Source organism: Phacochoerus africanus, chromosome 11, assembly GCF_016906955.1.
Source record: "Phacochoerus africanus isolate WHEZ1 chromosome 11, ROS_Pafr_v1, whole genome shotgun sequence".
In the NCBI taxonomy this organism is placed as follows: domain Eukaryota; kingdom Metazoa; phylum Chordata; class Mammalia; order Artiodactyla; family Suidae; genus Phacochoerus; species Phacochoerus africanus.
In genome coordinates, this window is record NC_062554.1 from 9,783,705 (window position 1) to 9,811,554 (window position 27,850).

General features: G+C 41.6%; 1 protein-coding gene across 2 annotated transcripts in view; it reads left to right on the plus strand.

Moving 5' to 3' along the window:
* UVRAG (UV radiation resistance associated) overlaps positions 1 to 27,850 on the plus strand; it is a 283,852-nt gene that overhangs the window by 63,025 nt on the left and 192,977 nt on the right. For both annotated transcript variants that reach the window (XM_047752708.1, XM_047752709.1), the window contains one exon: positions 12,979 to 13,064. In XM_047752708.1, the coding sequence (XP_047608664.1) occupies positions 12,979 to 13,064 (86 nt within the window). The remainder of the gene's footprint in view (positions 1 to 12,978; positions 13,065 to 27,850) is intronic.

Sequence of the window (27,850 nt, forward strand, 5' to 3'; positions counted from 1 at the left end):
CCCAGGATTTAGCGTAGACCTAGCTAAATAGTAAATATTTCTCCAGAGTGGGTGAAATCCACTAGGATCACAGTGTCCTATCTCTATTCCACTTAAAGGTCGGCTACTTTGGCGGGTTACTTTCAGTCCTCTCGTCACAGAGCAGCATCGATGCCATCAGTCCACGTCATCCTTGGAATGTGTGACTGTGTCATTATTTTTTGAGGACGAGAATCTCTTCATCCTTGTTGACTTGATTAAAAAAAAAAAAAAAAGCATTGATTTTAGTATTAGGAGCGGGATACCTTTGCTTAATAACGCCGTTCTAAGTTTCTTTGCTTCTGGAGTTCCCGTCGTGGCTCCGTGGTTAACGAATCCGACTAGGAACCATGAGGTTGTAGGTTTGATCCCTGGCCTTGCTCAGTGGGTTAAGGATCCGGCGTTGCCGTGAGCTGTGGTGTAGGTTGCAGAGGCGGCTCAGATCCCGCATTGCTGTGGCTCTGGCGTAGACTGGGAACCTCCATGTGCTGCGGGTGCGGCCCAAGAAAAGACCAAAAAAAAAAAGTTTCTTTGCTTCTTACTGTTTTGGAGGAGCGGAAAATATGATGTGTGTCAAACCTTAGACCAGATCTGGGCAGTGTACACAGTCAGCGTGGGTTGAGTAGCAAAGCAGAAGTCTCACCTTCCTCCTTAACAGCTCAGCATCTGGGCTTTGTCAGAGCGCAGAGGCAGAGGGTGGCCGAGGCGTGAAGGTATTTGACAGCGAAAGAGCGCACGGTTTTCCTCGGCTTAAACTTTGCTGACACGTAAATGTCCAAGTGAACGCACGCACAGAGGAGCACCGTCTGTCTGGTAATTCGTCAGGTAGCGGTTTCGGGAGGAGTTGTACACGTACCATCATTTTAAAGAAGTATATTCATTGCATCCGAAGGTGTGCTCAAGCAGTAGACTGAGCCATTGGTTTATTGCTCTGCCTGAGTGAGTAGAAGAAGGACTTTTGGCAAAGCTCACTTACAGGTTTTGTTTTTGTTTTCTGTTTTTTTTAATTTTTTATTTTTTTTAATTTTTTTTTTTTTAGGGCCGCACCCATGGCGTATGAAAGTTTCCAGGCTAGGGGTCGAATTAGAGCTACAGCTGCCAGCCTACAGCCACAGCCACAGCCATGCCAGATCTGAGTCACCTCTGCAACCTACACCACAACTCACGGTGACACTGGATCCTTACCCACTGAGCAAGGCCAGGGATTGAACCTGCGTCCTCATGGATGCGAGTCAGGTTCGTTAACCGCTGAGCCACGATGGGAACTCAGAGCTCACTTATAGTTTTAAGAGTAACGAGCCGGCCTTCTCGGTCCTTCTGGGGACAGCTTTCCCTGGGGCCCTTATGCTAGTGTCCCGAGGCTTCCACTTGGGCTTTGTCTTCTCTTTAACACGCGGGATCTGGGTGGTTCCAATCTCTCCCAAGTCTACACCTGCAGTCAGCGTGTCCATATTCCTGGACATGAGTCACATTGCTTGGATGTCTCAGAGACACTCGCTCTGCACAGCCCCGGACTCAGCTCAGTGCCCTCCCTCTCTCAAAAACCTCTTCTTACCGTGTCTCTCGGTTTAGTGCCTAGGACTGCGATCCAGCCACCCTCTCAAGTTAGAGCACAGACCCCGCCCTCTTCTTTTGAATCGCCACTTCAAGAGTCTGCTCAATATTTGCTGCTTTCCTGATTCTTGACATTGTAGCCAGATTTATCTGTCTAACATGCTGGTCACGTCCTTCTTTTGTTCAAATGATTTCTCTTGTTAATGGCTTATAAGGTCGTCTGATGATCTGATTCCTGGATGTTGAGGCGCCTCATCCGTAACACTTTCTGAAGCTAAAGTTTATCCATCTCAGTTTTAGCTTAGATCCTCTTTCCGTGGAAACTTTTCTGCGACGTACCCTGGAAGTCCAGCTTATATGCTCCCAGAGCACCTTGCCTTTCATTTTTCTCACTACTCATCCCGAACCTGTTATGTTCTGATGGCCCAACTGCTCATCGCTCTTTCCGACTAGACTGTACACTGCGTGAGGGCAGGGACCGTGTCTGTCTTTATCACTAAATTATCCCTCATGCTCAGCACCGTGCCAGGCGTGTAGTCGTCATTCCGTAGATATTTGTTGAATGAGTGAATGAAGCCTCTGTCGTTGACAGATTATTTAAAATTCTGCTGGGTTGTATAGCTTGTTACCCCAAATTCTTGTTCATCTGTGTTTAGATTTTAAACCCTTCTACATAGACACCTGCTGTTTGCAAATTAATATGCTTTTTCTTTTCTTTTTTTCCGGCCCACACCTGCAGCATGTCAAAGTTCCTGGACCAGAGATCAAACCTGAGCCACAGCAGTCACCTGAGCTGTAGCAGTGACAACAAGTCCTTAACTGCTAGGCCACCAGGGAACTCCAGCAAATTAGTATACTTTAAATGGATCTCTTCATTTTTCTCTCCAGGCTTTCTCGCCCTTCCAGTTTTTTACGTTTTTATTAACTGTTTTTCCAGGCCTCACATTTTGCAGTTAGTTTTGATTGATTTCTTTTATCCAGTCGATTCATTCATCCACTAGACCCTTTTGAGCCCTTCTTGGGAATTACGCATATCCATGGCTTCTTTCCCACATCCACTGCCATGATCCAAGCTCAGACTGGCGCCCCTCTAAGGCTGGATTACTGCAGTAGTTTCCTGGCGGGCCTGTGGCTCTGGTCTTTGTATCCTCTTTGTCTTACCCTTGCTGCCTGTTTGAACTTCCTAAAGCATCCTTTCATTTTTTAAAATTCCTTTGCTTAAAGATTGTATAGAGGCACTTCTTGTGTGCTAGATAAGTCCAAATCTCTGATCTCATCTCCTCTTCTCCATCAACCTAAATCGGTCAGTGGTCTAGTCCTTTTGGTTACATCTCTGCTTTTATCTTTACTTCTCTCTCTCTCTCTTCTTTAGAGTTTGAGCTCTCCTTGCCTCTAGTGTGTGTGCATTTGTAAGAGTAGCCTCGTAACTGGTGTCTGGACATCCTTCTTTCTCTGGTTCATCATATTTGTCGTTACCAGAGTAAAACCCAGCCCCCCCCCCCCCCCCCCCCCGCTTTTTTTGGCTGTGCCTGCAGCGTGCGGAAATTCGCAGGGTAGGGAACCAACCTGAGTCACAGCAATGACATCAGATCCTTAACCCGCTAGGCCTCCAGGGAGCTCCCAGAGTAATCTTCCTTAAATGCAGCTCTGATCATTGTCCTGCACTGTCGGAATTCCTTCATGTCCTTATCACATGTAGGTTGTCTCACCCGTTAGCCTGAACATTCAAGGCTTTCGGCGCTCTGGCCCTCCCGACCTAGTTATGGAGCCGTATCTCCCACTATTTTCCTTTCCAGGGTTCCAAGTAATTTTGACGTCATCAAAGCTGAACAAATTGGACTGCTATTAAAGTTGCTCTGAATATAGCTTGTGTTTTCCTGCTGTCATGCTCCGGCTAAAGGTGTTCAGTCTGTGTGCGACTTTCTGTCCCTGCCACTCAGCTTTCTGTGCTATTAAAACTCTTCCCAGTATCTCAAACCCTTCCAACCTTTGATGTTCCTGCTTCTGCCAGATGGGGTCTTTATCTTATTGGAACTCCTGGAGCTTTTCTTTTTAACCTTTTTTTCCCCTTCTTTTTCTTGTGGCATCTTTGCACTTTTTACTTCACTTGGAACCTTAACTGGGTTGTATACTTTCTAGCATACTGGGTCGGGTACTTCCATACAGTTTTATACAGGAGGATAGCAATTGCCTGACACATTGAATGTATTAGGTGTTCAGTAAACACTGAAAAGAAGAAGTGTATATGTGTGATGTTGTTTGCTTCATAATCAGTTATCCTGTCCGCTGGATTTTTTAGTATGGCTTTTATAGTTTTAATAAAGAACAGTTTTATGACTTGTAGCAATTGAAAAGTCTCAAAATATATGGGAACATGTTTTAAAACATGCCTCATTCAATGATGTAGTACAGGGATAAGCAGACTACAGGCCAGCACATGCTTTTGTATGGCTCGTGAGCTAAGAATGGTTTTTCCATTTGTAAAGAATTTGAAGGCGAAAACGAAGAATATGCAGTTGAGATGACATGTGGCTTGCATGGCCTCAAATATTTACAATCTGGCCATTGACTGAGAAGGTTTGTTGACCGCTGATCCAGCAACACACCGGATTATCTGCTCATTGAATTTGTGAAATTATCTGTTTCCTTGAAGAGTTTAATAGGTCCTCACCCAGACCAGTGCCCGTGCAGCACCGTGAGGCCCGGCTTCAGAAGAATGTTGAGCGACATGTAAATCTCCTCTGGGCTCTTTGGCACTTGCAGTATCTCACACAGATAACCAGATACAAACGAGCCTTTTCTTTCCATTATGGTCCTTCGTCAGGGGTCTGCGGGGCCCGCACATCTGGTGAAGTTAGATGTCGTTCAGAGCATGGCTCTTAGCATATTTCAAGAATGTTAATTGTCAAGTGGTGGCTGAAGCAGAAGGGCTTAATGATGTCCTTGAGTTGCCTTAAATGTCCACAGACCCAGAATTTTAGAACTGGAAAAGGTCTTGGAGATCAAGTGAAGCTGGGTCTTTACGAACAGGAGCGGTGGAGCCAGACTGCATGGCTCTTCTCACTTAATCCTCTCTATGGCTCCGTTTCCTTACCTTTAAAGTGGGGATAATAATAGTACCTGTCTCGCAGGGTCACGTGAGTGTCAGCGCCCCCCCCGCCTTTCTTCTTTGTAAATTATTTCAAAGCTTCTATTTTCTAAAATTTTTTGTGTTTTTTAATGAAAGCATAGTTGACTTACAGTGTTGTGCCGATAAACGCTTAACATTTAAATGTCAATTTAGCATGGAAAACAGCACTGCCTGGCATACAGTAAATGCTCGTAAATGTTACTTTTGTGAGTTTTGCTGTTGTTCTTTATTATTGTTTATATTAGTAGTAGTTTCACTTCACTTTACGGTTAAGGCAACGGAGGCCTAGAGGAGTTAAATGAGTTTCTTTGCTTCCGTGACAGGCCGAGTGGATTAAAACCCAGCCTCCTTCCTGTACTGTGTGAGTGGGTTTGGTTAGATTTCTATGGAGAAAAAAAATTGGCAGCTTTTTGAGTAAAATAACAGCAGTTACGTGGAGTGTCACTAATCATATCTCCCCGGAACCTCCGATTTAGTTCTAGAGTCCTCCATTATTTGGGGTTTGTAGCTAATTTATAAGACCATCTCCTGTCTCTGCCCTTTTGCTTCAACTGCCCTCATGACATGTAGGTTATTTCATGACCATCTCTTTCTTTTTTTAAACTGAGCTGAAGTTCACATCACATAAAATTAAGAATTTTAAAAAGGTGCAGGTCCGTGGTGTTGGTGCAGGTCTGTGTTCCCAAGGTTGTAAACCACCCCTTCAATCAAGGCGCGTAATGTTGTCATCCCGCCAAGAGAAGAGCCTGTGCCCACTGAGCATTCACTCCTCATTTTGTGCTGCCCAACCCCCTGGCAAACTCCAGCCTCCTTCTTTCTCTATAGGCTTACCTATTCTGAGTATTTCATTATACATGGAACCATGCAATATGTAAACCTTTTATGTCTGGCTGCTTTCACTTAGCTTCTTGTTTTTATTTTTATTTTTTTTTGTCTTTTTTTTTGCCATTTCTTTGGGCAGCTCCCACGGCACATGGAGGTTCCCAGGCCAGGGGTCGAACCGGAGCCGCAGCCACCGGCCGACACCAGGGCCACAGCAACGCGGGATCCGAGCCGCTTCTGCGACCCACACCACCCACACCACAGCTCACGGCCACGCCGGATCCTTAACCCACTGAGGGAAGCCAGGGATCGGGATCGAACCTGCAACCTCATGGTTCCTCGTCGGACTCGCCAACCACTGCGCCACGACGGGAACTCCTTGTTTTTGAGGTGCAGGCGTATGTAGCGTGTGTCAATACTTCTGTCATTTTATCGCCAATATTCCCGTTGTTTGGATAGACCATATTTTGTTTATCCACTTACTCATGGATGGATATATGGGTTGCTTCTAGCTTTGGGTCACTGTGAATAGGGCTGCTGTGAAGCTTTATGGGATAGTATGTTTTCACTTCTTTTGGTTACTTAACATAGGAGTGGAATTGCTAGATGACATTGTAATGATGTGTTTAACTTTTTGAGGAACTGCCAGATTTTTTTCTATAGCTCCTGACCATTTTATATGCCCAACAGCAATATACTAGGGTTCCAATTTTTCTAAATACTTACCAACACTGATTTTCTGTTTATTTTTTAAACTGGAAATTTCGTTCAGTTATTTATCCTCTACGTTTCCTAGTGGGTATGAGGTGGTATATAATTGCGAATTTGATTTGCATTTCCCTAATGAGTGCTGAGCATCTTTCATGTGTTTGTTGGGTCTTTGTATATCTTTTTGGAGAGGTGTCTCTTTAGGTCCTTTGCCCATTTTTAAATTGGGTTGTTTGTCTTTTTCTGTTGGATTGTTAGAGTTTTTTATATGTTATGGATAATAGACCTTTATCAGATACATGACTTGCAAATGTTTTCTCCCATTTTGTGGTTTGTTTTTTCACTTTCTTAGAGTGTCCTTTGATTGACAAAGTTTAATTTTGAAGAAGTTCAATTTATTATTTCTTTTGTTGCTCATGCTTTTGGCATCACATTTAAGAATCAGTTGGTGGAGTTCCCATCGTGGCTCAGTGGTTAACAAATCCGACTAGGAACCATGAGATTGCAGGTTTGCTCTCTGGCCTCACTCAGTGGGTTAAGGATCTGGCATTGCTCTGAGCTGTGGTGTAGGTTGCAGACACGGCTTGGATCCCGTGTTGCTGTGGCTCTGTCGTAGACCGGCAGCTACAGATCTGATTAGACCTCTAGCCTGGGAACCTCTATATGATGCGGGTGCAGCCCTAGAAAAGACAAAAAGGCAAAAAAAAAAAAAAGAATCAGTTGGCAAATCCAAGATTATGTAAATTTACCCTTGTGCTTTCTTCTAATGGTTTTACGCTTTTAGCTGTTGCATTGAGGTCTTTGATCCTAATTGTAATTTTTGTATGTGATGTCAGGGATGGGTCCAACTTCATTCTTTTGCATGTAGCCATCCAGTTTTAGCCTCATTTGTTGAAAAGACTAATCTTTCTCAGTCTTAGCACCTTAATCTGAAATCAGTTGACCGTAAATATATGAGTTTTATTTATATATTTCCAGTTCTTTTCCATTGATCCATTTGTCTGTCTTTAGGCCAGTACTGCACTGTTTTAATTACTGTTGCTGTATAGTAAGGGTTAGAATTGGCAAGTGTACGTGAGTCTGCCAACTTGGTATATTGTATTGATTGATTTTCATTTATTAAACCACACTTAACATTCCTTGGGTAAACCCCACTTGTCCCTGGTATGTAATCTTTTTTAAAAATTATTTTTAATTGTGGTAAATGTGTATAATATAAAGTTTACCATCTTAACCATTTTAAGTGTACGGTTCGGTGGCATTAAATATGTTCACATTGTTGTATACCTGTCATCGCTGTCCCTTTCCCAAACTCCTTTCATCCTGCAAACCTGAAACTCTACCCAGTGAGCCATACCTCCCCATCTCCTTTTTCCCCAGGCCCTTGGCAGTCACCCTTCTACTGTCTGTTTCTATGAATCTGGCTGCTCTCTTATAAAGGTGGAATCATATAATATGTGTGCTTTCGTCACCGGTTTATTTTACTTAACGTAATAATGTCCTCGAGGGTCACGCTATTATAGCGTGTGTCAGAATGTCTTTCCTTTTTAAGGCTAAGTAATATTCTGTTGTATGAATATACCACATCTTGTTTATCTGTTCATCTCTTGATGAACACTTGGGTTGCTTCCACTTCTTGACTCCTGTGAATATTGCTGCTGTGAACAAGGGCGTACAAAGATCTCTTTTTCTTTCAGTTCTCTGGGTGTATGCCCAGAAGTGAAATTGCTGGGCCAGATGGCATAAGCCTTTCAATATGCTACTGGATTAGCTTTGCTAGTCCAGTTGACCTTTGAACAGCATGTATTTGAACTAGGCAGGTCTACCTGTATGTGAGGGTTTTTTTTTTTTTTTTTTGTATTAAGTTTGAACTGCAGCATTGTACAATGCACAGGTGGTTGAATATGTGGATGCAGAACCATGCATATGGAATCGTGGATACAGAAGACTGTAAAGTTACATGTGGATTTTTAACTGTGTGTGGGTCATCCTCATTGTTCAAGGGTATTTTGTTGAGTTTTAAAAAATTTAATTAATTAATTTTTAAATCGTTAATTCCCCAATACAATTTTTTTATACTGTACAACATGGTGACCCAGTGACACATACATGTGCACATTGTATTTTTGCCCATTATCATGCTCCATCATAAGTGATTGGACATAATTCCCAGTGTTACGCAGCAGGATCTCATGGCTAATCCATTCTAAAGGGCAATAGTTTGCGTGTATTAACCCCAAGCTCCCCAACCACCACACCCCTCCCCCTCCCCCTTGGTTCCCTCTCTAACACACGTTGTATATTTCATATATATACATATATATATATATATATAAAAGGGATACTGGCCTATAATTTTCTTGTGATTGTATTGTCTCCCTTTGGTATCAGGGTAAAACCGGTCTCATAGAAGGAGTTAAGAAGTATTTCCTCCTCTTCCATTTTTTGGAAGACTTTGAGAAGGATGGGTGTTATATTTAATCTTTAAACCATGGGTAGAATTCACAGTCAAATCATGTAGTTCTCGGCTTTGCTCTGCTGGGAGTTTTATGATTACTGATGTAACTTTTTCGATTGTGTTATGACTCTGTTTGATTAGTGTTTGTAAAGTGGAAGCACAGGGTGCTGGATGGTGAACCACGGTTCAACAAGAAACCGCAAGAGAAACTGAAATGGAGTTTATCACTCATAGGTCCTGGAGGAATCGCAGGGGACACCTTGAGGGGCCTCACGAGGAGGTCGAGGCAGAGTGGAGAGAGAGAGATGCAGGACCTGGAACACGTCTTTCTTTAGAGTCTTTGGGTTTTCTGGGCTAGAGCTGGATTGGTCAGTTCAGACCACAACGCAGGGTTTTGGAAAGCTCCATGGGGATTTTTATCTGAGGGGTATTTGAAGCATAACAGGAGCTGGGAAGCAGAGGAGACTGTTGATCACAAGTTGTAGCAGGAACTACATTTGCTCGTGACTCTGCAGCCTGCTCTCTAGGCCATGTGCTTCCCAGAAAGGGGATCTCGTGGTAGTTTAAGGTCCCTGCAGCCTGCTTGGTCAAAGAAAATGGATGCGGAGGCAGCAACACCATGGAGTTTTGGAGCTAAACCCTTAGACAACCTGTGGACCTGAGGCTTTTGGGGGAGCTTTGTGTTTCTGATCCCACTTTTATCGAGGTTATCTGACTTGTTGGCCTACAGTTGTTCATAGTCGTCTTCTCTCATCCTTTTTCTTCCTATAAGATTGGTGATAACCTTCCCACGTACATTCCTGATTTTAGTGACTCGAGTCTTCTCTCTCCTTTTCTTGGTCAGTCTAGATTAAGGTTGGTCAATTTTGTTGCCCTTTTCAAAGAACTAACTGGGTTTTGTTTATTTTTTTCTAAGATTTTTGTGCTCCCTCTTTTATGGATCTCTGCCCTAGCCTTTATTATTTCCTTCCTCCGTGCTTTGAGTTTTGTTTAGTTTGTTCTTTTTCTAGTTCCTTAAGCCAGAAGATTAGGTGACTGATTTGAGCTCTTTTTTCTTTTAACATAAATGTTTACAATTGTGCATTTTCCCCCGAGCGCTTTTTCCCTGCATCCCATATGTTTTGATAGCTTGTGTTGCCATTTTTATTCTCCTTGAAGTATTTTTTAGAAATTTACCTTGTGACTTGTGCTTTGACTCGCTGATCGTTTCAGAGTCTGTTGTTGACTTCGTCGTTTGTGAATTTTCCACATTTCTTTCTTTTACTGGTTTCTAGTTCCATTCTCTTGTGTTCAGAAAAGGTACTTTGTATGATTTCAGTGTTTTAGAACTATGTTGAGGCTTGTTTTGTGGCTGGACATACAGTCTATCCCGGAGAATGTTCCACGTGCACTTGCGAAAGGTATGTGTGTGACTGCTGACAGGTGGAATGTGCTGTATACGTCTCTTAGCTCTACTTGATTTATAGTTGTGTTCATGTGTTCTATTTCCTTATCTTTTGTATAGTTGTGCTGCCCATTGTTGAAAGTGAAATGTTGACTTCAGCTACTTTCCATTTTAGTTTTCTCAGTTTGGGCTTCATGTGTTTTGTTAAATATGTTTGCATATATGTTTATAATCATTTATATCTTCCTGACCCTCTTTTTGTGCTATAATATCCTTTTTTTTTTTTTTTGCTTCTGGTAGCACTTTTATGTCTTGTCTTAATATCTATTTATCTGATATATTAGTATAGTTGTCCCAGCTCTTTTTTGGTTACTGCTGACATGGAATATCTTTCCATCTTTTCATTTTCTTTCTTTAAGAAAAATATTTCAAATTGTTTATTAAAGTCTTGCGTTCAAGTGTACAGGAAAGTGAGTCAGTTATACGTACACACGTGTGCGTGTTTGTGCATGTGTGTTCTTTTTCAGATTCTTTTCCATTATAATTTATTATAAGATTTGATTATAGCTCCCCATGCTCTGCAGTAGTTCCTTGTTGTTTACCTATTTTATATATAGTGGCAGGTGTATGTTAATCCCAAACGCCTAATTTATCTCTCTTCCCCCACCCATCCTTCCATTTTCAACCTATTGTTTGTTTGTTTGTTTGTTCCTAAAGTATATCTCTTGAAGTTTTTATTGTGGCTCAGCAGTAACGAACCCAGCTAGTATCCATGAGGACGTGGTTTCAAACCCTGGCCGTACTCGGTGGGTTAAGGATCCAGCATTGCCGTGAGCTGTGATGTAGGTGGATCTTGTGTTGCTGTGGCTGTGGCCTAGGCTGGCAGCTGCAGCTCCAACTCGACCTCCAGCCTGGGAGCTTCCATATGCCACGGGTGTGGCCCTAAAAAATAAAGTGCATCTCTTGTAAACAGCATATAGTGGATCATTAGAAAGAAAATCCATTCTGTGATTCTCTGCCTTTTAATTGGAGTGTTTAATCCTTTTACACTTAATGTAATTACAAATATTCAGTGACTTCTGCCAGTTTTTGTTTTCTTGTATCTTTTTTGTTCCTCATTTCCTTCATTACTCTCTTCATCTGGGTTATTTTCATTTTTTGCTTTTTAGGGCCATACCCACGGCATATGGAAGTTCCCAGGGTAGGGGTCAAATTGGAGCTACAGCTGCCAGCCTACGCCACAGCCACAACAGCGCAGAATCTGAGCCACATCTGTGGCCTACACCACAGCTCACATTAGTGCTGGATCCTTAGCCCGCTGAGCAAGGCCAGGGATCGACCCACATCCTCAAGGATCCTAGCCAGGTTCGTTAACCACTGAGCCATGAAGGTAACTCCCCTGGGTTATTTTCTCATGTAGCATTTTGATTCCTTTCTCATTTCTTTTACTGTGTACTAAAATAATTTATTTTCTTAGTGGATTCCCTGAGCATTACAGTTAACATCTTAATTTATAAACGTCTAGTTCAAATTAATACCAGTTTAGTGTAATATTACACAGAAGTTTTCTTTGACATGTCTCGTTCCCCGTCTTTATGTTATTTTTATCACAAGCCACATCTTTCAATTATGTGCCCATCAAGATAGATTTATGGTTGCTTCATGTACGTCCTTATTGATTGATTTTCAGTGCTAAACCAGCCTTGCATTCTTTAATAAATTCAGTCCATAATGATGTATTATTGGTTTATCCTTAGGTTGCAGGTTCAACTTGCTCATATTTTGCTAAGGTTTTGTGTGTTTTTGTGTATATTCATGAGAGAGATTGATCTGTAAGTGTGTGTGTGGGTGTGTGTGTGTGTGTAATGAAGTGTGTCAAACTGCTGCTCTGTCTTAAATATTTGATGTAATTCAGTGAAACCACTGGGCCGCTACTTTTTTTATGGAAAGATTTTCAGTTATTCACTGAAAAATAGATACGGTATTATTCAAATGTTGTTTTATTACTTGTCAAATTTGGCATGTGGGGTTCTTTTCAAGGAGTTCCATTCATCTACGCTGTCAAATTTGCCAGCACAAAGTTGTTCATACTCTTCTGCCAATCATCTTTTAATGACTGTAGCAGGGTAGCTTTTAGACGATGCTCATACTAGCATCATAGCAGACATCTGTACCCTGCTTAGTATATACCTTTGACTCTCCAAATTTTCACTCCCACAAGGATTTGTGAGGCAGATGATGGTATCATCTCCGTGTTGTGGATAAAGAAACCAAAGGTGAACTGAGAGAATTTGAGTGCCTTGCCCAGGACTGTAGAGCTGGTGTATCGAGGGCTTAGCTTGTAATCCAGGTGGTCTGGGGCCGGAGTCCTTTTTTCGTAGCTGGTATTTACCTCGCTTTTCGGAAATGACAGATCGCTGTTCTGTTCTTCGTACGGACTTGAGCTCTGTTCTCTAGAAACAGTCCTTGCTGCCACCACCTTTATACCACTGAGTGGAAGTATTTGTTTCTGGTATTCCCAATTAAAACTTGGAATGACTTTTCCCTCATAAAGACGTTGCATGTGATGGCTAAGCATACTTGAAATGTTATTGGTGATACTCTTCTTCAGTCACATAATATGTTAAAAAAGACGTCTGGGGCCTCACCGGCAAGGTCACCAAAATTTATAACGTGAAACATTGTTTCTGTGGGAAAATATTCGAAGAAATCTATGTTCACTTCACTTCCTGAAAGGTTAAACGTCCATTAGATGGAAGTGGTGGTCCCTAACTTTTTCGAATTTCTCGATGATTTGAGTTTACTGTGTTGTGAGTAAATCATAATTTTAAAAAGACAAACATCGCATTTAATTTGGACACATTTTGTTTCACGTTGATTAATGTGTTAATTAATGTCTTTCAGGGTTATTCAAATGCTCAGAAGAATATTCTTCTTCAGGTAGATCAGAACTGTGTTCGCAATTCTTATGATGTCTTCTCTTTGCTGCGGTAAGAAACTTCTTAGACTCCTCCTGCGTTTTTGAAAGACTCTTCCTCACTTTGAATTTGTGACATTTCATTGTGAGGAAATGTATGGGAGCTTTAGAAGCCATTACACACTTAGCATTTTTTAGTGAGAGCTTCATAAATTTTGTAGCTATACTGATTTAAGTTTATCTCTTGTCCAAAGCCTTTGGAAAGCTATTTTTTTTCCCCCTCTGGACAGTAGGAGAGAATGAGTGGAAGCCAGTGATCTTAAAACAGGAACCTGGGGCATTTCTGTTCTTCTACACTATAAAGAGTAGGAACAAGGGGTGCAAAATTTAGACTTCAGTCAACATTTTACCAACTGTAGAACTACTAGAAAAGCCCTTCCCAGTACCGCCAGGCATAGCTTGGAGTTTTAACCCGCTCCTCATCTTAAAAGAATCATGTTTGGCAAAGCAGAGGCGTTTTGCATGAATCTCACGCTTAGAGGCTTAAGTGCCTCCGCTCTGTATTTTCATAAAGTCTGGGCTTAATTTTGAAAGATTTTTAAATTTGGTTTTAATTTTCAGTGTGGTAGATCATCCAGGACATTTTCCCAGGAGGCAGGCTACCCAAATAAATGCAATTTAAAATCAAGTTCACAGCGAGACTCAACCTATGTTCACCCTGCTCAGACAGATGGCTCATTGAAATTGGATTTTGGCAGTATTTTCCTAATGTTTACGTAACACATCATAAATTTCAGACCATTAGACATCCTCTATGTATCTACTAGAGGAAGAGTCCAAAAGGATGATTGGACTCTTGTCTAGTTGGATGATTGTTTACTTTTTAAACATCATGAAATGGGATTTTCCTTTGCAAGTCTTGCGTCTTGTACATAATGATAAAGAGTCTGGTTACATGAACTTGGTAAATTGCTCTTTAGAGACGGTGGTTTCAACTAAAGTAACTACACATGTTTGATGACCCTTGGTTCTTATCAGAGACATACTTTCACTTTAATTTCTTAGGGTTGGTAACGGAATGGACAGAATTTGGAATGGGATGGCCGATGTAGAGAGCAGAAGGTGTCAAAACATTTAACTCCTATTTTTGAACCTGTTCGGGTTGAGGCTGCATTTGAGTTTTAAGTGTTGAAAAGAGGAGTGTGCAGAAATAGTTTGAAATATGAGTAAGCCTTTAGTATTTCTTGGCTTGTTTTCCTCAGTAAAATGAGGGTATAGATACCATTATTTTAAAAGATATTTTCCATGTCATGAGATTGCGTGCTCTTATTAGAGCCACCAGTAGAAGTGAAAGAAAAGGGAATACAGAGCAAGCGAGAAGAGGAGGATCTGGGAAAAGGAGCATCTCCGTCCGGGATTTCGGAGCGTGTAAGATCCTGCCATTGAATCTCCTTCAGTTGGCTATGATGTCATTACCATTTTATTGGGAAACAGTGGGTTGAGGTTTTATTCTTTTGCCAATAGTTAGGCGTTTAGACCAATTTCAGTGTTGCCAAAGTAAGAGCGTCTCTTTCCAAATTTATGTTTAATTATGGTGGTAGCTGAATTTTTGCTTCCTAACCCTCGGAAATCCCTGGAGTTCGTTTTTCACGTAAACAGGCAGTTAAGTAGAAGTCGCTTCAGCTCATCGTCACATTTGCTATTTGGGACAGTCACCACAAGGTGTCAGTGTTGCTCTTTAACTATCATTGGCAATTTCATTAATTTCAGCGTTTGGAAGTGAGAAAAGGAGGGTTATAAATTCTAAGTGAGCCTTCAGAGTTAACTTTTTTCCCGCTTTATGATTATTCTTTCTAGGTTAAGGAGTTTCTGCACTTACTAGATAGCTTTCTCCTTTTGGGTCTGTCGATTTTTTTTTTTTAAATTGTATTGATGATAAGAAGTTGTTGGAAGATGATAAGGAGAGGAGGAGTGACCTGATCGGGTGTGTCATTTAGAGTTCTGACCGTGGTGACAGTGACAGTGTGGGAGAGTCCTGAGGATGAGGCTGGAAGCAGGGAGATGCCCATCATCCTAACTGGTCTCTAAAATCATCTTCAGTGTTGACAAACGCCTGTATTTTGGTTTTTTTCCCCCCCTCATACTTTCTCAAAAAGGTAGCTCTCTTTTAGTGAGATAAGTAAGAAGAATTCTATTTTCTTCTAGTATAGTTTCTGCTGTTTTATTTTTTCCCCTCTTTTGACATGTCCCGCTTTGTCAATGTAGTGGGTGAAGGCATGGTGGAGAATTGGGGGCTTCGGGTCTCCATCTGTGTTCCTGTCCTGAACTGCCATATGCCCGTAACTGGATGCAAAACTTTGGGCAAGTTACGTAACGTTGGTATGTCTCCACTCATCTCCTTGTAAAATAGGGATGAGATTTGTCTCCTTGGAATGTCACAAGAATTAAATAAGGAACAATTCTTGAACGATCGTAGTACAGTTACTGGTGTGTAGTAGACATTCAGCAGTTCACTAAGTAATAGTTTTCACTTTCCCCTTTACGTCTTCCACCTTAGACTTCGCTTTCTCCTCTAGGCCAGTGTTCCTTTCATATTTATATGTTTAGGGGCGCACATGGCATACATTTCATGGGCCGGGAATTGAATCCGAGCTGCAGCTGCTGCAACCCCAGATCCTTTAAGCCACTGTGCTGGGTCAGGGATCAAACCCGTGCCTCTGCAGTGATCCAAGCCACTGTAGTCGGATTCCTAACCCCCTGTGCCACGTTGGGAACTCCTTTTATGTATAACCACTAGGTTTTCCAATTTTCAGCATCATGCCCCTTTCTCTTCTTGCTCTTCTAATGCCTGCCACCTCTGGTTTTAGGGTGACTATTATAAATCCTAAACGGTCATGATAAAAATTGTTTAGCACTTGCAGGTTGTGTCCCCTGATGATATAGAAAATAGTTCTAACCTCTTAGGGTTGTTGTAAGAATTAAAAAAGTTAATAAAGCACTTAGAAAAGCTCCTAGCACCAAGTACATGCTCAATAAATAATACCTATTAATTGCATGAAGGGAACACTGGAGTAGGAAGGCTAGTCAGGAGGTCGGGAAATATTCCGGAAAAAACAGAGGTGTTTTTTGGTATAATTCATCAGCCAGTTGCTGCCAGAGTGACCAAAGATAACGACAATTTTGTTACTCCTTTGGCTTAGAAATCTTTGAATCATCACATACAGGATAAAGTCCATGCTTTTTTTTTTTTTTAATTAAAGCGTTTAAATTAAAGTTGATGTACAGTGTTGTGCCTGTTTCCGCTGTACAGCAGAGTGACCTGCTCATTCATATATGTACATTCTTTTTCTCATATTCCGTCATGTTCTGTCCTAAGAGATTGGATATAACTCCCTGTGCTGTGCAGTAGGACCTCATTGCTTGTCCATTCAAAATGTAATAGTTTGCATCTACTAACCCCAAACTCCACACTTCTTAATTTATTAGGCAAAGGACATTGTTCTGAACACCCCATAGGGACAAGTGTTCTGATTTCAAATCCTCCTGCCACTGCTTGTGCAGTTTGTAGCTGGCATTTAGCAAGCACTTACTGTGTTGTAATTAGTTCTTCATTGTTTGATGGCTCTCCTCTCAGCACCCAAACTGAGAGCTCCATTACATAAGAAACTCTCATTTAAAAAGCATTTTTTTTTTTTTTAAGGAGTTCCCATTGTGGCTCAGCGGAAACGAACCCACCTAGTACCCGTGAGGACTCGGGTTTGATCCCTGGATCTGGCATTACCTTGAGCTGTGGTGTAGGTTGCAGATGCGGCTCAGATCTAGCATTGCTGTGGCTATGGTATAGGCTGGCAGCTGCGGCTCCAATTCAGTCCCTGGCCTGGGAACTTTCCTATGCTTTGGGTGCAGCCCTAAAAAGACAAAAAAAAAAAAAATTTTTTTTTTATTAAAGTATAGTTTATTTCCAATGTTGTACCAATTTCTGCTGTATAGCAGAGTGACCCAGTCATACGTGTACGTACATTTTCTGTCTTGTATTATCTTCCATCCTGTTCTATCCCAAGAGACGGGACCTAAGAACTCTCATTTTGTCGATCTTCGTGTTGGTCCTGTGATGCTGAATAGCATATGTACTGAGCAGATAAAACATGCTCTTGGGATTAGTCAAATCAAACTATTTTTCAAATTACAGCAAACTGGGCTTATATATTGTTCCTCTTTCTGAATCGCATCAGGTGAAATGAGAGTTGTAAAAAAATTTCTAGACCGTCATCGAAAAAGTGTTAAAAAAAAAAATCATCAGATCTGTGAATATTGAGCTGCTGCTTTTCCTTCTGTCGTTGCCCTCCACATAACCTTTGGTGAACTGTCAGGATTTTATAACGTTTCATCTTACTCCTTATATCCAATTTTTTTTCTGGAAGATCTTTGTCTGGCAGCCTGGAGGCAAATTGCACCCCTCCCCCCATTTAATAGAAAGTACTTCTATAAAATTTCAGTTATATAGGGAAATGCTCCTATCAGATGAAGTATTCTTGTGCTGATGTTTAGCAGACAGGTGGGTTGACATATATCAGGGCATCATTGCTTATAACCTTTATATTTTGAATGTGACAATCAACTTTTGGCTTCCAGGGGGCGGTCCTTCCCTCCTAGTCATCGCCTCCTAAGTGGTATCGCAAGCTGAGAACCCAGCTGTAATTAAGCAAATGATGTCACAAAATTTATGTACTGAAGTCGGATGCTTTTCTGTTCTTGCTTGAGCCTGGGCTCTTATCCAGTGTCTGTGTGCTCACTTTTGATGAATTAGGGGAACTTAGAGGATTCCTGCTCACATAGGTACACGGACAGCAGGGAGGAGCGAAATCTGATAGTGTGCTCTGTCTGTGATGGACTTGCTGATTCTGGATTGTAACTGAGTGGGAAATCATATTAGCTGCTGTCCCCTCTTCATGCTCGCTGTGCTTGTATTCGTAAATAGCCCCCTGTCACTGCTTCATGTGAAAGGAAGGTGGGACAATATAGACCAACTGTGAAGAGAGACAGACCAGGTACAGAGCACAGCTAGCTTTCCTCGTCCACGGGGCAGCAGCCCGTCCTTTACCCAGAGACCTCTCCACACTGCAGTGCATCACGGAGGTTGATGAATTACTGAGAATTACTCAGTGCACCGTGTTCATTTCCACTGATGCTCTCTCCACCGAACACATGAGGGCACGGAGGCTCAGGGAAGTGAAGAGACTTGCCTGGCACCACAGGAGAAAGGCGTTAAGGCAGGTCTGACTGAAGGTCTGCCAGGCTCCAGTGCGCGTATTTCTTTCCGACGTGCCGCGGTGATGCCAGATCATCCGTAGAATCTAACGTTGTCATTGTGAAAGGTTTTTCAGTCACAGTTTTAGGGTTTTGAATGTAAGTTTTGGTTAAAATCGATTTCTATGTGTAATAGCACATTTTATTTCTATTCTTCTCTCTTTACACACACGTGTGTTTGTGTACATACACCTAAAGACGCATAGACACTTACAGAAATTGAACTTTAACAAAATACCGGAGTCATTTTAGGTGCAGTCACTTTCACTTTTGCTTTTCCCATTCTTTTTACTTTTTGGCTTGTCTTCTTCCTTAAACCCTTTTCCCTCACTACCCAAAAACCCGCCAGCGTAGACCGAATGTTTGTGAATCGCCCTACCCCGCAAATTCATATGTTGAGACCTAATCCCCAGTGTGACGGTGTTAGGAGCTGGGGCTTTGGGAGATGACTAGGTCACGAGGGCAGAGTCCTCCGAAATGGGGTTAGTGCCCTTACAAAAGAGGCCCCAGGGAGACCCCTGTCCCTTTCTCCATGTGCAGTTATAGTGAAAAGACCGTGAGGCAGGAATCAGGCTCTCAGCAGAGACCAGCTATACTGGTGCCTTGATCTTAGACTTCGAGTCTCCAGAACGTGAGGAATAAATTTCTGTTTATAAGCACCCATTCTATGGTATTTTTTTTATAGCTGCATGAACTAAGATACCACCCAAACACAGAACCCATGTCCACGTGACCCCAGTCACCCATTCACCCACGTTAACTATCTGCTGGGTATCTTGTTCCTATGATCTGCATGTATGTGTCATAGATATCATGGTATCACTCCACACACACACACACATTGAGTTTTTATTGTTGTTTTATAAAATCAGAGTGGATATTATACACACGAGTCTACTTTTTTTTTTTTTGGTCTTTTGCCTTTTCTAGGGCTGCACACACGGCATATAGAGGTTCCCAGGCTGGGGGTCCAATCAGAGCTGTAGCTGCCGGTCTGTGCCAGAGCCACAGCAATGTCAGATCTGAGCTTCCTCTGCGACCTACACCACAGCTCACGGCAATGCCAGAACCTTAACCCACTGAGCAAGGCCAGGGATTGAACCCGCGACCTCATGGTTCCTAGTCGGATTTATTTCCACTGCACCATGACGGGACCTTCTTATTTAACATTCCATGTAGGAATCTCTTCAGTTCACTGTTGATGGTTTCATAATAGTCCTTGGTAGGGGTTTACCATATTTTTCAACCATTTCATATTTACTCCGGCTCTTATTTTTCACTCATTTGCTTTGCTACTATGCACAGTCCTGCAGTAAATACCTATTTATGAATGCATCCTTGTATTTATCATGTTTTCGTGCTTGTAGATTAAATTTCCAGGAGTGGGATTTCTTGAGTCAAAGTGCATGTGTAGTTTTAATTTTAAGAGATAATATATTGCTTTCCCAAGAGTACAGATAATATATGGCATTACTGTATTCTGAACCCCTACTGGCAGTGGGCATCATCATCTTTTTGTGTGTGATTTTTATGAATTTGATGAGTATAACACTTCCGTGTTACTTTAATTTTTGTTAGTTTCAGGACCAGTGCTTAGTCCGAGCTATGAGAGAGTCCCATCTTTGAGTTTGTGAGCCATTCAGTGTAAAATCCTCTACAAATTTGCCTACTCACATATTTTACTGTTCTTTACCGAGGTGCTTGTATTTTTCGCATACAATTTTAAGAGTCCTTGGTATTTTTTTTCCCCCAAATCTGTCAATTACAGCTTGACTTTATATACCTTATACAAAAAGTTTATACTTGTCATGTAACTCTGTCTTGTTTAAGAAGTCTCTTCTATATTTTAGTTCCACATATATTTTCTATGTGATATATATTCTTTCGAGATTTCTATTATTTTACTTTTATAATAGGAAATATACTTAAATATATTATATGGATAGATATTTCATGTGCTATAAGTCAGAAATTAATTTTCTTCACAGATGACTATCCAGCTGTGGCAATACCCTCTTTTTTGAAAACTGCATTTAAATACCACCTTTGTCATATATTAAAAACTCATGTATACTGGGATCCATTTCTGGATTCTCTTTTTGGTTCTGATCCTTTTGTCTGTTCCTTTGCCAGTTTCGCATTAATTTAATTACCGTTTTTAAGTGTGTTCTGATACCAAGTAAGGCCAGCCCCTCTCTTACTACTCTTCTTTTTCATACTGTTTTTGGCTATTCGTAGAACTTTATTCTTTCATATGAACTTTAAGGTTATTTTACCCTACTTGTTTAAAAAAAAACTTTATTGGAACTCTCATGGGAATTTTTATATTCCTTGACTTTTTATATTTGGAGAGAGCTGTCATTTTTATGATATTAGCATTCCCATCCAAGATATGGTATGTCTTATATTTGTTCAAATTTCATTTCATTCCTTTGGTCAGAAGAGAGTTTATAGTTCTCGTCATATGACCATGTGCCTTTCCAGTAAATTTGTTCTTAAGTATGCTAGAGTTTTTAACACCGTTTTTTTTTTTTTTAATAAAATATATTTTCCATTTTCATTCCTGTATGCTTATTGCTGTTGTAGGGAAAAGCTATAATATTTAGAAAATCTTTTATCAGTGACTGTATCAAATTATTTTTCTTGTTACTGTTTTTTAAGGAAAGGTCTCTGATTTTCTTGGCATACACTCATTTTCATCAATCAAAGCATAGGCTTATCTGTTATTTTCCAGTGTTTATACTGTTTTCTAGTCTTTATGGCATTTACTAAGACCTCTAGAACTTTAAAAATAATGTTAAAACGTAATAGGAAAAAAAAAACCCAATAATATCCGTGTCAAAAAAAAAAGTAATAGGTATAGTGATCATTTTAGTCCAGTTTTTATTTTAATTGAAAGTGTTTAGTATTTTGCTGTTCAGAATATTTTCTGTTAATTTTGGAATTTTTTTTTTTTTGGGGGGGGTCTTTTCTGTGGCTGCACCTGCGGCATATGGAGGTTCCCAGGCTAGGGGTCTAATTGGAGCTGTAGCCGCCAGCCTACGCCAGAGACACAGCAACGCCAAATCTGAGCCGCGTCTGGAAAATATTTTAGATAATTCTTCCTATTTATTTAACTTTTTTAAAGCACTAGATGCTGAATTTTTGGAAATGCCTTACCACATTTAGTAACATGGTTTTCTTCCTTTTAATTTATAGTTGTCATAAGGTAATGTAGGTTTCCCGATGTGGTATTACTAATGAGTCATAGTTTATTCTTTTGATCATTACTATAAGTGAGTCTGGTGTATAGCATTTGTTTTTTTTTGGGGGGGGGGATGGAGGGAAGGCGAGGTAGGTGACCACCTCTCCTAAGATCTTAAAGAAGAATTTGGGAAGCTTTTCATCTTTTTCTGTGACCCTGCTCTGTAATGACAGTAATAGGCATCCTTGGGTTGCTGAGAGGATTAAATGAATTATTACGAAGTGCTTAGAACAATCCCTGGAGATAGTTAATACTGCATGTATTAGCGATTAGCGTCATAATCAACTGGAATGTGTTAAATAATTTTGAGAATTTTTAATTCTTTAAAGGTTTTTTTTTTTTTTTTTTTTGAGAGAATTTAGCTATTGAATCATCTAGTTCAGGTGACTTTTTTTTTTTTCTTTTTTCTTTTTTGGCCTTTTTGCTATTTCTAGGGCCGCACCTGCAGCACATGGAGGTTCCCAGGCTAGGGGTCGAATTGGAGCTGCAGCCACTGGCCTACGCCAGAGCCACAGCAACGCGGGATCCGAGCCGTGTCTGCAACCTACACCACAGCTCACGGCAACGCCGGATCGTTAACCCACTGAGCAAGGGCAGGGACCGAACCCGCAACCTCCTGGTTCCTAGTCGGATTCGTTAACCACTGCGCCATGATGGGAACTCCCCAGGTGACTTTTTATGATGATAAATCAGACTCTCATAACTTTAGTGCTATTTACTCTAATTTTTTCCTACTTCTCCATGGTTTTTTTTGGGTTTTGCTTTGTTTTTTAACTGTTGCATCTGTGGTATATATATGTTCTGGGCTAGGAGTTGAATTGGAGCTGCAACTGTAGGCCTAGCCAGATCCTAGCCACATCTGCAACCTACACTGCACTTTGTGGCCACACTGGATCCGTAACCCACTGAGTCATGCCAGGGATCGAACCCCCATCTTCACAGGACACTGGGTCCTTAACCCACTGAGCCGCAGTGGAAACTCCTCATGGTTTATTCTTGACAGTTTAGTTTTTGCTAGGAAACCATTGACTTCTTCGAGATTTTTAAATGTATTACTAAAACAGTACGTGCAATTTTATTTTATAATTCTTTTAATTATTTCTGTAACTTACAGCACATTTTCTAATTAAGCCCAGACACTAGAAACACTGTGTTATATTATGAGTTCTTCTTGGACAGGATGCTTTCTTATGTCGAAGTAGTAACACCTTTTTGTGTGAGCTAAGACAAATATTGTATGTACTTTTTGCCTTTAAAATAAAATGCTTTTCAGAATGAGACTGGATAACATAAACTACGTAAGTGTAGGGAATTTAGAGCTCTAGTTTATAATTTTATCGCCAGCATACGTAGAACCAAACTGACTCAGGGTAGATACTCATATATATGTGTTAATTAATGAATGGGATAAATTAATAAATGAATGGGTGAAATAGCATCCTATTGGGTAATAACTGAATAATAGGTAAGATGGTATAGGAATTTTTTAATGGTAGAATTTTAAATCACCTTTTCTAAGATATTTAATACTAGCCTTGGATATGTTCCTTCACAATTTTTTTTTTCTTTTTTGCTTTTTAGGGCCACACCCACGGCATATGGGTAGTTCCCAGGCTAGGGCTCCAATTGGAGCTACAGCTGCTGGCCTACACGACAGCCACAGCAACGTGGGATGTGACACCTGTCTGCAACCTATGCCACAAGCTCATGGCAACGCGGGATCTTTAATGAACTGAGCGAGGTCAGGGATCGAACCCGCACCCTCATCGCTGCTAGTCAGATTCATTTCCGCTGTTCCTTCACAGTCATAGTGTATCTTTAATATAAAATATCTAAGTACTTGCCTTTTAGACAAAGCCCTTGCTGATGAAAGTCAAGTACAGGCATTGCACTGTAAATTAACTCAAGTGTATTAAATGAGTTCCCCAGTGGTCGTGAGTTGCTGAGAGATCCCACAGTCTTTAACGAGGACCTTTTGTAGGCGCTTCATGCTGCCAGGGCCGTCTGCCATCATGCACCCAGTATGTTCAGCAGGGGTCAGGACATAGTGGGTAGAAGGAACGAGCCCTCCCCGAGACAGTTTTCAGAACTCCTGGCCTGGAGCCGTAGTCAGTGTTCAGATGTTACCGGAATGGTGAAAGAAGTGTTCAAAGTCAGTGTCAAGAGCTAGAGCATCCTCTGAGGGCAGTCAAGTGTATGGACAGTCTTCTGCCCAAGAAACAGCCTCTGTCCTTGTCCCTGTCCTCGAGATCTGGCTTGATTTCACGGGGTTACTTTACTAGACTGCTCTGTTTACGGTGTCACTGCCTTGTAACGTCTGCATTCCTGCTGGTGCCAGGCATGTTCCAAGGCGGCTTTCCAGGGTTTAGTGATTTCACCCCCATGTCTCTGCCAATGAAAATAACTAGTTACCCTTAAACACCTACCCCACCCATACCTTGATTTTTACGTGTTATTTTGTTAAGAGAACTTATCAGAGATTTTAGGAGAATTAATACATTATACTCATCAGAACATCACCTGGCTCTTGAAGTAATTTTTATTCTAAAAGTGAGATGTTTTACCTTTAAAGAGAATCTGAGACTCAACATGTTTATTGGTTGAAGAAAGTGGACCTTGTAGTAACCTAACTCTTACAATTGATTTTTTATGGCCGGAAGTATTCTTTTAACAGGAGGAGCCAGAGTCTTACACTGAGGATTTATATTCTAGTGGGACGGATGAACAGATACAGCAAACAAGGGTCTTACATTCATTGAGAAGTTAAGAATAACTTCTGAATATTTTGTTAGTATTGTAGGAATAGGTGAGAATATCATCCCTTTCTATGCCTACGTAGGTGGTAGGGAAAGAAAAGAGCTCACTTTTATGAGAAAGAGCTAAGGGAGATGGCCAGGATGATGCAGGGTTTTTAAATAGTCATAGGAAAACCAGTTGGAGAGTTCCTGCTGTGGTGCAGAGGATTAATGATCCAGCTTGTCTCTCTGGAGGCACGGGTTTGATCCCTAGCCTGGCACAGTGGGTTAAGGATCTGGCATTGCTGCAGCTGAGGTGTAGGTCACAGCTCCAGCTCAGATTTGGTCCCTGGCCTGGGAACTTCCATATGCCTTGTATGTGGCAAAAAAAATTAAAGAAATAATAAAAATGTAAAAACGAGTTGGGAATAGAGGATATTTAAGCTTCGAGAAGAGAAGATTTGGGGAATATAGTTGCTATCTTTAAACACTTATTGAATTAATTTGGCAAACAGTTGGGTAATAATAGAAAAGTAGACACATTTGTTGAACATGCACTATCTATCTGTCAGGTGAATACATGCTTTATTTCCTTTCATCCTCAAAGCAAACCAGTGGGACTGATGCTATTCTTTGTTATCTCTGTTTTGCTAATGAAGACTCAGATCCAGAAAGGGGGTCTAAGAGTTTTAGGGAAGGGAGGAGAACGGTGGTCTGGAAAGCAGCAGGGCATTGAAAGGAGACATAGCCTTCACCTCCAAGCTCAGGGTTATGCACGGTTTAGAAGAAGATACTTGAGCACTGCTTGAGTCATGTGTCATCTTTAGTTTTGACAGCAGCCCCCATTACTCCACTTTTACGGATGAGGAGGCCGAGCCTTAAAATAACTTGCCTTGTCAGTCATAGTTTGTGCATTCTGGAGATGGCATCATGCGATTCCAGGGGAGGCCAAAGGAAGGCAAGTGTTGACTTGACAGAGGTACCTTTCAGCAGCTAGAGGGGTGCACCAGCCACAGTGCCCTTTTGCAGGAGGGTGGTGCTCCCTGTCCCCAGAGTGTATGGCTACCTGCCCCTGTGGCCACTGCAGACTGATTGAATCCCAGAGTGATATAAAAGAAACCAGTAAGTACATAGGAAAGGAGGAAAGGGGTTGACATTTATTCGCTATTGGAGGCGAGGGCAGCAAGGGAGAGAGTTGAATTCAGTTATCTCTCTGGTAGGAACTGATGATTATAGCTGTGCATTATCACGAATTCACTAAACACCCCTGAATTGTGCGCCTTAAAATGGTTAATTGTATGTTATGGGTATTTTACCTCAATTTAAAAATGTTGACGGAGGAGTTCCCATCGTGGCTCAGTGGAAATGAATCTGACTAATGTCCCTGAGGATGCAGGTTCAATCCCTGGCCTCTCAGTGGGTTAAGGATTCAGCATTGCTGTGAGCTGTGGCGTAAGTTGCAGATGCAGCTCAGATCCTATATTGCTGTGGCTGTGGTGTAGACTGGCAGCTGCAACTCCTATTGGATGCCTAGGCTGGGAACTTCCGTATGCCTCTGATGTGGCCCTAAAAAGAAAAAAAAAATGTTAATGATTAAAAATTGGTTATTTCCATTTCATTCTGTTGGCAATTCGTCCTTGTTGTAGGATTTCACATATAAGGCACTTATATGTACAAAAAGTAGAAAAGTGGTTACTGCTTTCATGGGGCTTTCAGTTTGGGTAAATGTTTACCTATGTCTGTGTATGAAGAGATAACTGATCACATGAAGCAGTAAATCTTAAGTGTCCCTAAATGGTGTGAATAATTGCTGTCGAACTTCTGAGGAGGAGGGGATCACGCGAGCTCTGCTGCTTGTTCTTACCTCAGCGTGCCTGGCACGAAACATTTTCCTAGATGCCCTCCTTTTGCTCAGTGTTAGAATCTGGGGCAGCCCACTTTGTCAGTCTTCGGCTTAAACTGTGACATCAGTTCAAAAATTTGTGGGAGAGGATTAAGTTGATATTTTAAGAGAGCATCTTGTCAACGAAATCCCCAGGGAACTGACTCAGTGGCAGAAATACAGAATTGTTGATCTTGCAGGGGAGGGCTGTATTTTTGTTAGGCTCGATTACAATCTGGCAGAGTTTTTTTGGGAAACATATTCTTTGTTTAGATAAAACGAACTATTTGTTCAGGTTTCGCTGGCTAATTTCGATTAGTGTTTTAGGTATTGATTTTTTACGGTGGTATAAACATCCTGAGTCCGCTGTTATGAAAAATCAGTGGTTCCTTATTGTGTTTTCATCTTGGGACGTACTTGTTTTTATGTTACAGAATGTTTTACGGAAACGTTGAGCGATAGTACAGGGAGGTCTCATATACCCCACACCTGTTTCCCCTTGTTAGTATCGCCCATGAGTGTGGTTGAGCAGGAAAAACTCAGTCCTTCTCCCGTGTTTCTCCTTTACACTCAAGGTTACTGCTGTCCTCACAATATTTCTGACACCAGATGTATGGGGGTGTTTTTTTCCCCCCCAGGCACCAGGCAATTCTATGCCCCTCGTTGGGTGTCCTGCAATTTCAATTTACCTGGAGCTGGTGCCAGATCCCACAAGACTCAGGCTCAGTCCCACAAGACTGCCCCAACTTCACACCAAGTCTCAGGTCCAGGTTACACCTGTCTTCTGACCAACTAGGTATAAATCAGAGGAGAGGTTCCTGCAGCCTCCTCCCCAGGTTGGGTCAATTCGCTAGAAAGGCTCACTGAACTTAGAAGAACAGTTTACTTACTGTCCACTGGTTTGTTATGAAAGGATGTGATAAAGGATACAGACGACCGGCCAGATGGAAAGGCTGCGTTTCAGGGGGGTGCGGTTCAGCGGGCTGTGGCTCAGCGCCGTGTGGCTCAGCGGGGGATGGTGGGGCTGTGTGCTCGGAGCTTCCGTGCCCTTCCCGGTCTCCCCTCTCCCAGCACCTCCGTGTGTTCAGCAACCCAGAAGCTGTCCGAACCCCGTATTATTGGGCTTTTTAGCGGAGGCGTCGTCACATAGGCACGATCAGTTATGAGTTCTCTCTCCAGCCTCTCTACCCTCTCTGGAGAATGGGAGGTAGGACTGAAAATTCTAAGCTTCTAGTCATGACTTGATCTTTTTGGTGACCAGCTCCCATCCAGCCCACAAACAATTCACCTCCGTAGAACAAAAGACACTGCTATCACCCAGGAAATTCCAAAGGATTTAGTAACTGAGTGTAAGGAACTGGGGTCAGGGACCAAACATTAGAACAAAAGATGCTCCTGATGCTTATATCATGTGGGCAATGACCAGGGGTTGGGGAGCTCTGTGCCAGGAACCAGGGGCAGAGACCAATGTACTTATTTTCTGTTTCTCACAACGGTGTGTTTGTCGTAATTAGTGAACCAACCCTGACGTGTTATTAGCTGAAGTCCAGTCCTCATTCGCATGTCCTCTTCCAGGATCCCGTTCTGGATACCACGTTATATTTAGTCATTTTGGTCTCCGGAGTTTCCTCTTGGTTGTCAGTTTCCCCCATGTTTCTGATGACCTTGATGGTTTTGAGGATGACTCTTCA